General features: G+C 28.6%; 4 protein-coding genes across 4 annotated transcripts; 2 read left to right on the plus strand and 2 right to left on the minus strand.

The window, feature by feature from the left end:
* Nucleotides 1–149: 149 nt before the first annotated feature.
* LOC103572582 (transient-receptor-potential-like protein) lies at nucleotides 150–4214 on the plus strand. The gene is made up of 10 exons (XM_008551226.2): nucleotides 150–326; nucleotides 400–622; nucleotides 690–1077; nucleotides 1134–1322; nucleotides 1390–1580; nucleotides 1644–2107; nucleotides 2182–2577; nucleotides 2643–2830; nucleotides 2910–3100; nucleotides 3187–4214. The coding sequence occupies exons 1-10, from the start codon at nucleotides 150–152 to the stop codon at nucleotides 4029–4031; spliced, it is 3252 nt and encodes a 1083-aa protein (XP_008549448.1). The 3' UTR covers nucleotides 4032–4214.
* LOC103572558 (coatomer subunit beta) lies at nucleotides 4211–7547 on the minus strand. Its single transcript, XM_008551202.2, has 3 exons — nucleotides 7423–7547; nucleotides 4636–7326; nucleotides 4211–4552 (listed from the first exon to the last, which is right to left on the minus strand). Exons 2-3 carry the CDS (start codon nucleotides 7288–7290, stop codon nucleotides 4322–4324), a joined length of 2886 nt encoding a protein of 961 aa, XP_008549424.1. The 5' UTR covers nucleotides 7291–7326; nucleotides 7423–7547; the 3' UTR covers nucleotides 4211–4321.
* Nucleotides 7548–7891: 344 nt separating this feature from the next.
* LOC103572557 (uncharacterized) lies at nucleotides 7892–8983 on the plus strand. Its single transcript, XM_008551201.3, has 3 exons — nucleotides 7892–8132; nucleotides 8204–8319; nucleotides 8387–8983. The coding sequence occupies exons 1-3, from the start codon at nucleotides 7949–7951 to the stop codon at nucleotides 8429–8431; spliced, it is 345 nt and encodes a 114-aa protein (XP_008549423.1). The 5' UTR covers nucleotides 7892–7948; the 3' UTR covers nucleotides 8432–8983.
* Nucleotides 8984–10058: 1075 nt separating this feature from the next.
* On the minus strand, nucleotides 10059–12409 carry LOC103572556 (cyclin-A1). The gene is made up of 5 exons (XM_008551200.2): nucleotides 12303–12409; nucleotides 11850–12056; nucleotides 11012–11560; nucleotides 10500–10928; nucleotides 10059–10428 (listed from the first exon to the last, which is right to left on the minus strand). The coding sequence occupies exons 2-5, from the start codon at nucleotides 12021–12023 to the stop codon at nucleotides 10102–10104; spliced, it is 1479 nt and encodes a 492-aa protein (XP_008549422.1). The 5' UTR covers nucleotides 12024–12056; nucleotides 12303–12409; the 3' UTR covers nucleotides 10059–10101.
* Nucleotides 12410–12687: the final 278 nt, after the last annotated feature.

Raw genomic sequence — 12687 nt, forward strand, 5'->3', positions numbered from 1 at the left:
GTAGTATACATTTGTTTTGTTGGATCATATTCAACTGTGACCTGACCCAGGTATTACATATGCTCTACTCTTTCAATGTGCATTACTGTCAGTGTCTACTATTTTATTTATTGTTAAAGTGTTAATTTATAAAAATATATATTTAAATAATGAATAAAAAAAAGGTATCGGAAATTGAGGCACCTTCTCTGGATAATGATCTAGAGTATAGTTTACATTTACCTAGATCGTTGAATATTGATGAGAAAAAATATTTACTTGCGGTAGAAAGAGGAGATCTTGCTAATGTACGTCGGATGCTACAGCTCACCCATAAAATTCAAAATGTAATTATTTTTTTAATAATTATATTAATTAGTTTTTTTTTTTCTCATTTATTAAAATTAAATTATTTGATAGAAAAAATTGATGGACATAAATTGCGTTGATAGTCTTGGCCGGGGTGCATTGACTTTGGCAATTGAATCTGAGAATCTTGAAATGTTGGAGCTTTTGGTGGTAATGGGAGTTGAAACACGTGATTCATTGCTGTATGCTATCGATCAGGAATTTGTTGAAGCCGTCGAATTACTATTGGAGCATGAAGAACTTGTCAGAACTCAAGAACTCAATAGCAATAATCGTAAGCAGTGTTTAAAATTCATTTTTTTAAAATTTATTTATTTTCCTTACTAAATTTATTATTTTAGCACCTAAAGAAATAACACACAGTTGGCAAATGATTGATCCAGCAACAGCTCGGTATCCACCTGAAATGACACCTCTGGTAGTTGCGGCACTAAGAAATAATTACGAGATACTTAAACTTTTACTTGATCGCGGTGCAACTTTGCCGATGCCTCACGATATTCGTTGTGGTTGTGATGATTGTCTTCGTTCATCAACCGGTGATCCTTTACAATTATCATCATCAAGAATATCTGAATATAAAGCACTAGCAAGTCCAAGTCTTATTGCTCTGAGTTCACCTGATCCAATAATGACCGCGTTTCAACTCAGTTGGGAATTGAGACAGCTGGCGATATCTGAACCCGAGAGTAGTTTTGAATACATAAAACTACGAAGACAAGTTGAAAAGTTAATATCTTAATTTTATTATTAATTAATTAATTAATTTATTTATTTATTAATAGATTTGCTGTTGATTTATTACAACAATCAAGAACTACCTCTGAATTAAATACTATTTTAAATCATGATCCTGAGGCAGACGTTAATCATCATTCAGTAAAACCATTAGCTCGTCTTGAAGTTGCTATTCAGTATAAACAAAAAAAATTTGTTTCCCATTCGCATGTTCAGCAGCTTTTAGCATCAATTTGGTAATAAATATTTTCCATAATAAATTTAAAAATAATAATAATAATAGTTATGATATTTATTAATAAGGTATGAAGGTGTACCGGGATTCAGAAGAATGACAACACTAAAAAGATTTGGGATAATAATAAAAACAGCAATACTTTTTCCTCTTTATTCAATGATTTATTACTTTGCCCCAAATTCAAAGAATGGACAACTTTTACGTCGACCTTTTATGAAATTTTTAATTCACGCATCTTCATATTTATTTTTTCTTTGTAAGTATTATTATACTATATTTTTATAGATATAAATTTGTTTTTTTATTTTTATTGTGATAGTGATTCTAATGCTGGTATCGCTGCGAGCAGAATCCCAAGCAATAATGATATTTGGTACAGAAACAATGAAACGACAATTAGAAGAAGATTTACAAAAACAGCGTGGATCTGTACCGACATTTCTTGAATGTATTGTCGTAATTTATGTTTTTGGATTTATTTGGGAGGAAACACGTCAAGTATTTTGCGACGGTTTGAAAGCTTATCTCCGAGATATGTGGAACTTTATTGATTTTACCCGTAATTCGCTTTATGTTGCGACTGGTATTTTACGTATAGCTGCTTATGTACAGCAGAGAGCTGAAATAAATGAGGATTCTTCAGCGGCATATGTTCCACGTGAAAGATGGAGTGATTTTGACCCTCAATTAATTGCAGAAGGACTTTTTTCAGCAGCAAATGTCTTTAGTGCATTGAAAATTGTTCATTTGTTTAGTATTAATCAAAATCTTGGGCCTCTGCAAGTAATTATCAAAAAATTATAAAAATAAGATAACTTGGATTATATAAATTTAATAAATATTATTTTAAAATTTAGATTTCATTGGGAAGAATGGTCATCGATATCGTTAAATTTTTTTTCATTTATACTTTAGTATTGTTTGCATTTGCCTGTGGATTAAATCAGCTACTGTGGTATTTTGCAGAATTAGAAAAAGTAAAATGTTATTCAGAAATGGATAATTCATCTTGGGATCCAACAAGCGATTCCTGTTTACGATGGAGAAGATTTAGTAGTTTATTTGAATCTTGTCAAAGTCTTTTCTGGGCAAGTTTTGGAGGAGTGGGAATCGATAGCTTTGATTTAACTGGAATTAAATCGTATACGCGATTCTGGGGATTACTCATGTTTGGCTCATACTCGGTTATCAATGTTATTGTTTTGCTTAATCTACTTATTGCTATGATGAGCAACAGTTATGCCATTATTGAGGTAATTAATATATCTAAGATAAATAATAACAACAATTAATTTTAATTAATTTAAATAATAATTAGCAACACTCGGACGTTGAATGGAAATTTGCGAGAACTAAATTATGGATGAGTTATTTTGATGATACGGGGACATTACCTCCGCCATTTAATATTTTTCCAGCTCCTAAATTCTTTTTAAGACTTATTGGGCTTCAAAAAAAATCAAATGAATATCGTAGTAGCGGAAGACGTAAAGCTCATGAACACAAGTATTAATTATTATTATTACATTAATAATAATAATAATAATTATTATTATTATTATTATTTTTGTTGTTGTTGTTTTAGATACAGTGCAGTTATGAGGGCATTAATTTGGCGTTATGTCGTAAATGCTCATAATGAACATGAAATGTCTCCAGTAACTGAAGATGATATTCATGAAGTTAAATCTGATATTTCGAGTTGGCGTTGTGAACTTTTAGAAGTACTTCATAGAAATGGAATGGATATTACTGGAACTAATGCAAAAGAACAAAGTAATTAATTTAAAACTTTGAAAAAAAAAAAAAATAAATAATAATAATAATAATAATAATAATTTTTAATAAATTAAAAAATTTAGCTGTTTTAGGTAAAAAAATGAGAGTTTGGGAAAGAAGATTGATGAAAGATTTTTCAGTTTCTGGACCAATGGATCTAGATGATTGTTCTAGTGGTGAATTAGAACAGCCACCTGAAGGTGAAGATAATATTGAAAGATGGAAACGTGTTGCTAAACTTGCAGTACTTAAATCTGCAAATCGTAAATGGGGTCAAGTAGTATCATCTGCTGTTAAAAGTTCACAAATTGGACGATCTAATAACAAAGTATCATTACAAAGTCAAAAGAGTTTAAAAAAAGCAATGGATGAAGCGCGTAAAATGTGTGAAAAACCTCTACTACCAGAACTTACTCCTGTAAAACTTCCAGAAGAACCGACAGCTAATATTTTACACGTAATAAAAGGTACCAATACACCAACTACTTCTCGTTCTTGTTCTCCAGAACCTACAGAGATAAAAGTTGAGAGAGAGACAAATGTTTTACCAACGACTGTTGGATATGAAAATGAAAAAAGTAAAAAAAATAATGGTCAGTTTACTAGTAAACGTTCATCACCACCAAAAATTATAAAACGCAAACCTGCGCCCTCAAGTCCATCAAATTTAAATAATAATAAATTAGAAAAATCACCTGGTAAAATTATATCAACTACTTCACCCAATAAAAATATTAATAATACCCCAGGTTCACATTTGACAACAGACATTGTTAGACCGCGACCAAGACCCGTGAGTCCGCGGAAAATTCCTGATGTCACAATTATACCAAATACACCAGAGCTTAATCGTTCAAGACAAAATGATAATGAGTCTAATGATAGATCACCGCGAATAAATATTCCCAGAAGAAACAACTGGATTTAATTATAATTTTTATTTGTAAGATAATATTAAATTTTCATATTAATTACATACGTTGTATATTTTTTAAAAAATTCATTCATTCTCAGACATTCATATGTAATCAATTGAAAAAAAAAAATATATTTAATACTCAACGTAATTTGCTTTTTTTTTTTTTTTTTTTTTTTTTTTTTTTTTTTTTTTATTATTAATTATGTTGATTAATAATAATAATAATAGTCTAATTAATTTCTATTATTCAGTTAAAAAATTAAAGTAGTAAAAGCCAAAGATATTAAAATATATATGTTTTAAGCAGCTTGAATGACTTTAGTTTGTATAACTTTTTGTGCAAAATTAATTTTATCACCAAGTGATAGCGCCATTCCTTGGCTTTTAGCACGAATACGAATATGTCCAACAACAGGTGCATCTGGTTTATATAAGGGTTTTTCAAGTGATAAATTAGCCAGTGCATCTTCTCCAAATATTGATTTTGCGTACATATTTGCAGCCATAAATCCACACTGTCCTGATAATGCCTAGAAAAAATAAAAAAATAAATTATTTATTATAATAAAAATAATTTTATTAAATTTATAAAAAAAATGTTTTTTTTTATTACCTTTTCTGGAGTAAGACAACGCATATTTGTAGACTTTAGTAGATGCGCAAGATATTCACGAAGATCAGCAAGCGTGGTATTAACTGAAACTTTATTTTCCCATTCAAATTCAGCCCACATCTGACGGAATTCAGTATCTGTACATGTAGCTGGTACAATATAATCCATTATATCAATATGAATATCATTAAGAACAACAACACTTCGATCAGAGCCAGCACCCGACACATCATAAACAATGTTACCAAATATTATGCCATTTTCAGTTGATGCAACTTTAACATTAGCCTTTATACTTGCAAAGTCACGAGGCGCTAATACAATTGGCTGTGGTCTTTCTACTAATTTCAAATCACCCATTGTCGCTAATTCCAATGTACAATTTTGTAAAGTATCTTCTGTTTGATTAACAATCAAAACATCAAGTACAATATCATATTGATTAACATGAACAAGTGCTTCTGCATAAACAGGATCTGAGAAACCAGTAAGTTGGGTTACTTTACTCAATGCACTGGTAGGAGTTGGTGTATCTCCAGTTGTTCCAGGTCGTCCAGCAACAGCTGCACTGAGACTTTGTTCAAATACATCACCATGTCCACCAGTCAAATCACTGTTACGATTTAATTGTAAAAATTGTATTGCATCATCAACTTGGACAATATTACTGGGTTTTTCTTTAGCTTTTTGAGTCTGTGAGTCTTCTTCAGCTTTAGCAGTCAGCATACGTCCAAGTGCTTCACGACAACCCTCTGTAAAAACTGATTGTGTAAGTGAGGTAGGACAAGCAAGTGCTCTAAGACAAACAGAAATTCTTTCAGCGTCATCGTGAGTTATTGGTTTTGATGGTAAACCAGAGCGTCCTAATTGAAGTAAACTTGACATTATAAGCATTGCTTCAGCTTGCATACGATTTGTTTTTTGTAAATTATTTTCAAGTTCTTTATAACGTAATGCCAATTTAGCAAGAGTTGATGCCAATGATGCTCCAATAAAAAAATCACCTTCCATCATATATTGAACCAATGGCGGACGTTTTTCTTCTTTTTTACCAAATGAAGTTGAACTAAATGCACTTTGTGTTGCATAAGTACCATCTGAAGTTACCAATTGACTTGGTTGTGATTGACCTTGAGTATTATTATCATCACTAGGTTTTTCACCAGTTTGACGTTTATTTTCAGCTTCAACAAGCGGCAATTCACCCAAAGCAACTCTTATACGACTCATAAGACTTTCAATGTCTTCCTTTGAAGTTGCATATTCACCAAGTATCCACATAGCTCCCCGATGAACACGAACCGCACGAATATCTGAAAATACTTGAAGTAATTTTTCAATAATTAATGGCCGTAAATTATCAAATCTTTGTATAGCTTCACGTATAAAATCAAGAACATCTGTTGCAGCAGCTTCATTATTTTCAGCTAAAAAGTCAACAAGAACAGGAATAACTGTACCAGCAACATCGGGAAATTTAATAGAACATGTATGAAGAGTTTTAACAAGTAATTGACGATATTTTCCAGCATCTTCATGTTCACCACCAGCAGTTCTTATAACTTCTTTCTTTAATAATTGTACCATTTCTTCAATAGTACGTGTTGTCACTAAATCAATAGCCAAAGCAAGAGTTTTAGTTCGTACTTCAAGTGCTGGTGAACCTAAAACTCGTAATATGTCCATCACAAGCTCTTGAAGTACTCGTTCATGAGATGGACTTTCTTTCATGGCAATAAGACGATCCAATACTATTAATTTAACATTATTGTCACTTTCTTTAACAACAAGCTCAATGTAACATGAAGCTGCAGCTTTTATTGCAGTTGGAGCACTTGACAGTGTAACCAAAGTACCAGCAGCTTCATAACGTACTGCTGCACTTGGTGAATTTAATAAACTGTAAATACAACGTATAAATCTTGCTCTCTCTGATGGATTTGCTAAACAAACTTTGTAAATTAATTCAACAATAACCAATTGCAGTATATCACCAAATGTTGGTACCAAATCAAGACAAGCTGCTAGATATGCCAATGCACGGCTTTGATCGGCATGAAGTAGCATTAAAAATGCATTTCTACGGCATGACATATCTTGTTCACCTTCCAAATATTTGGCAATAAGTTCTGGTGCGTCAGGAATTAAAAATTCAAAATTACGATAAATTGTAAAAATAGCTAATACAGCATTACGACGAACGTAAGAGTGACGATGCTCCAAACAAGCGATTATTGCTGGCATAAGTGGCTCCAATAATTCTGGTTCTTTCAATTTACATAAAAATCTCAATGTTGATCCACGAACAAATTCATTTGGATGCTGTAAATCTTTTCTGTATGCATCGCATACCAAAATCATTTCTTGAAGCAACTTTCCATCTGGTGATGTCTTTGGTACAATTTCCCAAAAAATAAGAAGCATTTTTTTAATTGTGTGATCTTGTAATGGCAAAACAAACCTTATTATCGTCATTAATAATCCAGGAACACGTTCTCCATTGAGAATCATGTAAATGGTCTTTTTTAGTGCCTCTATTTTAACCGGTAGGTCACCTTTTTCCAGATCCATCTTCATCGAGAGCTCGTTTATCGGCTCTGATTCCGTTGGAATATTTATCAACGTATAACATGATTGTTCCACAACGCTACTCATTTTTTAAAATTTATTATTTTTTAAAACCACCACTTTCTGTAAAACCAAAAAAATATTTTTATTTTATAAAACTGACAATTGGGGTTAGACATCCAATTATTAAACCACTAATTTAATTATTCTATTACTTACCTATTATATTTTAATTTATTCAATAATTTTTAAATTTATTTTATTGAATTATTTTAATAACAAACATTTTAATTAACAAATACTTAAACAGTCACAGCAGCTTACGTGTCAGCCACATCCACTTGCTCCAGTCACTGTCACTCATTCCAACTAGAGTACGCCACTGTCTAATTCATTTTTTTTTTTTTTTTTTAAATATTTCCCGCGCAAATACTTAAAGTTTAAATTACGTAAAAGTTGTTATTATTTTAAAAAATATTAATTACTGAGTCAGCATTTTTAAAACATATTTTTAATTAATCACAATAATAAATTTGAGTAAAAAATAAATTTAAAAGTGGGTTAAGGTGATTTTATTTTATTGAATAATTTCAAGTTGTTTATTTAAAATATTTAGTAATTGTTATTAAACATTAATTGTGTCACGTATACCGGATATAGAACATTATTAAAAGGAACGGGATTTAAAATAAAAATATCATTACAATTGTGAATTGACAATAAAAGTTAATTATAAAAAATCGTAATGATAAAATTAAAATTATGTATTTTTATATTATTAATAGTAATGTCACATATGTACATTGGAAATTCATTACCAACTGAATTGGTATCAAAATCAATCAATTATAAAAATCAATGTAGCAAAAGTGTTGTGATGGAAAAGTGTCAAGATAAAAGAAGCAAACGAAGTACCGATCAAATATCAGGTATAGATATATATGTTGTTAAAATTAAATCGAGTTTTTTTTATTTTAAATGTGATTTATTATTTAAAAAGATTCAAGACGAATTGGAGGAATCGTGACTGGGATAGTTGTGCCAATTATTGATATAATAAGAAATGTTTTACAAACTAGTAATTTATATGCTACAGATGAGTATACAGTGGAGCCGGTAAGTTAAGGAATTAAATAACTTTCTGGTGAGATATGATTTTTGTATTGTTTATTACTTGTTGCAGATGGTACGCAACAAAAATCCATTCCGCAGAACAAGAAATTATTGAATCTTTAGTAGAAAAAATTCTGAAAAGTCTTGAGAAAAACTTTTAACGGTTAATGTGTAATAAATTAAAAGAAAGGGGTAAAAACAATTCATTTTATATACGTGCTTATTATTATCCGAAAAAAAGTTACAAATCAAAAGGCAAAAAATATTATCTATTTGTTTAAATATTATTATTCTATACTATTTATATTTGTTACTATAATCACTAATTAATATATTAATTAAGAAAATCATTTATAATTTAATATAATAATTAATATTAATAAAAAATAATCTGTTGTCAGTGGTAATTTTCTTTTATATAAATTCGAAAAATATTTATTAATAAAAATTTATTTTTGTTCGTTCAATTATTTTTTTTTTCTTTTTTAAATTTTTTCATTACACTTGACTTTTCTTCTAATGACTATTTCATAACATAACAACGCTAAAATCATGAGAATTTGGTTTTTTTAATTTAAAAAAAGCTGTATATTTATAAAAAATAGACGAGTTTTAAAAGTCGAAAATTACAATTGATAGAATCATGCAAATTTATTTAAAAAAAAAAAAAAAAAATTACAAGAAAAATTTTTAGAAATTAAATAAATAGAAAAAAAATATTTTAATAAATATTACTGCTAACTCGTCGATAGTTTTAATGCTCAAGTTTTTGAATTTATTGAATTTATTAATTACTCAATAATCGGCAAAAAAAAAAAAATAAAAAAAAAAAATAAAATAAAATAAAAATAAAAAAAAAAATGCCTGACTCAACAAAAAAAAATATCGCACGTAATTATTGAAAATTATAATTATAATTTTATTTTTATAAATAATACTATGACTATTACTGTTAATTAAACATTAATTTTAAGTATTTTTTCACATTCTCTTTATAGAAAATAGATTTGTTCCCTTTTAAATTTGAATTTCAAGTTTCCAAAAATTGTTAAATTATTTATAATTGTTATTATCAAAAAATATACAACAAAGTGATTTTAAAAAAGTGACATATACTTTTAATTACAGTTACAAAATATATTTAATAAGTTGCCAAAAAATCTAAAGTCATAAAAATGTTTCTAAATAAAATTACCGTCTTTGTACTTGTTTTAAAATTAAAATTACGGCTAAACTACAGGCGTTTTAATTTTTTTGTTTTGTAACTGTTACCAAAAAATGTTATTTTTTTTTTTTTTTTAGCACTCAAATATACGTATCAATATATAAAAGAATAAAAATAATCTTATTTATGATTTTGATTTACGAATTAGTAAAATAATCATTTTTACAATTAAAATTAATACGTATATATTTATAGTAATTTAAATATCAATGAGAAATTACTTAACTAAAAATTTATTATCAACTCGAAATTTTTTTTTTCACCTCATCATTTATTAAATGCATCAATTACTATTAAAAATACTAACAAACAATTTTTACTATATATATTTTCTTTTTTTTTTTTTTTTCATTAAAACAAAAAAAAAAAAAAAATGAAATAAAAATACCGATAATTGACACAGTAGCTGACCAGTCTTGGATAAATTAAAAAACAAAAAAAAAGATAATAATATTAATTCCCTCCAAAGACATTGAGGTTCGTTAGTACATCAATTTAACCGTTTAATTAATTAACCAATTAATTATTAAAAAAATAACTCAGCTACTAATAATTAATAATCAAGCACTTTCAGAATCATCATCATCGTAAGCTAATACCTCAGTACTACGTGGTAATAATAATGCAACATGAGCATATTTACTGGTTTTATACTTTTCTTGTATCGCTTGTTGTTGAATATTACCGGCATTATTAAATGTCTCTGTTAAGTATTTGATACATTTTTTTAAATCACTCAAACTATAACCTGTTGATAATTCTAATTCATGTGGCCATGCTTCTTCTTGTAATGTATGACGAGCGACAGCAACTGCCGATGATGCTAAATGACTTGGTAAAAATTGTAAATACGGATCTGCTTCCAACATTGATAGCTCACATAAGTACTGTAACAATTTTAATTTTTTAGATAAACTCTTGATATTATAATTTTTAGTAATAATAATAATATGCTTACCATAGCAAGATATAAAATTTTATCAGACAAATTATTACTGATACATAAATCACGTATAAAAGCTAATGGGGTTGGTACTGTTAAATCAAAAGACAATACCCTCAAAATTAAATGCTCCATTCTCAATACTTGTTTTTTAGTATACGTATCATCAGTAATATAAACAAATTCACCAACATCTGGTGGATAAATTTCTTCATATTTAGCAGCAATAAACATCGCTGCAGTACCAACTAATTGTAATTTAGCACGTACTACCGACATATACGATAAAAATCTATCAATGTATGATACAGCTAAATAAAGAGTTTCTGATTGTAAACGATACTCTTCAGCAACTTCAACCAACCAGTCAACGAGAATTGACCGCATTGCGTATGTTATGTCCGGTTGTTTTTTCATGTAACCTGGTTTTGGTCGATGATGTGTCTAAACAAAAAATAAACAATAAAATTTATACATAAAAAAAAAAAAAAAAAAAAAAAAAATAAATTAATAAATTGATTAATTACCTCAGCGATACGCAAATAATTGTAAATATCAGCTCGATATTCATCAACATCATAAAAATTATTTTTTAATGCCTTAACATTGTCACGTTTATTTCTTAATTCTTTTTTAGCTGACTCAATAGACATCAATGAGGCTATTGATTTGTCCAATGACATCGGACTTGCCGGATGATAATCATCGTTTGTACGTTTACATAATTCTATAGTAGGATCAATTATTTCCTGTAAAACTGGACGATATGCTGGTACAATACTGACTGGATTAACTTCCAATACTGGACGACGTTCATTATCTTTTATAGATACTGTTGATGTTGTTGTTGTTGTTGATGATGATGATGAAGTTACTTCTGTTATACGTTTAACCTGTACTTGAGTTTCATGATCATGTAATAATAATGTTTTCTGTTGGTGTTGTTGTTGTTTTTCTTCAACTTTTTCCTCGTATATTTTGAATGGCGCGTCACGCTTGTCATCAAAAACTTTAAATTCCAATTGTGGTGGTATATAAGCTTTTGTTTTGCTAAATTTATCATCTTTTGTAATTTCCTAATTAACAACAAAAATTATTTTACTGGATTAGAATAAATTTTATGGAATTTTTATTTAATCCTCTCATTGTATTAATTACTAATAAAAATTCATATGAAATTATATTTATGGATTTAGTTTAGACAAATTGGAGCTTGCATGTATTTTTATGTTTAATATTAAGTATTAATGATTAAAATAAAATATTATTTAGTTTTATTTACTATGATAAGTAAATAAATGATGTTAGTTCATTATTTATAAAATAAAAATGATATTTCTAGGCTAGAAAAGGCGGGATACTTACAGGTTTATTCCTATGGCAGTTGTTATGAAGGACGCCCAATACCGCACGTTTTTGCTGTTGTAATCCCGGTTGTCCTTGTTGATTATGATCCTTCAGTACTAAATTATTATCTTTATTACGTCTAGTATCAGTAATTCGATTTTCTTGATCTTCATAAATCCGTATTGTGGCCATTTTTATAATTATTTATATTTATAATAATTAAATCTAAAAAATAATAAAAACGTCGGTGAATTAAAAACTCGTGTTCACAAAATTATGGAAAAAAAAAAAAAAAAAGTTTTTTTTCCAACGGTTATACGACGCCACACAAATCGATTATCGAATTGCGATAACTTTAAATACGTTATTTAAGTTAAATTAAATGTATAATAAAACATTAAAAATATATTATCGCATGATTGTTTATTTATATTTTTAATAGATTATTTAATTAAACGGTTTTATATTTACGTGTTTTATAAAAGTATCTTTTTTTCTTTTTTTTTCCGAGTTGAGGCTAGAATCTAAAAGACAGCCGAGCCGACCGGAACGAGGGATCACAACAGCCTGTCTGGTTTTTTTTTCTTTCTTGTTAATTCACTTTAGTAAAAGCGCCCTCTCACTTACTCCTGTGACGTTAACGACGTTAAAGATAAATTTAAATAAACGGACAACAGCTGTCGTTACAATTCACCCGTTCCCTTTGAATATTTCCCAATTGAAAGCTTAGATTCTGTTGATAAATGAAAACGACCAATAGTCACCTGGCATTTGTTTTTAGAGAGGGGATATTTATTTTTTCATTGGATGAATTTTATTCGGAGATAAAACAGATCCATTTTTGCCCGCCATCTTG

This window comes from Microplitis demolitor, chromosome 4, assembly GCF_026212275.2.
Source record: "Microplitis demolitor isolate Queensland-Clemson2020A chromosome 4, iyMicDemo2.1a, whole genome shotgun sequence".
In the NCBI taxonomy this organism is placed as follows: Eukaryota; Metazoa; Arthropoda; class Insecta; order Hymenoptera; family Braconidae; genus Microplitis; species Microplitis demolitor.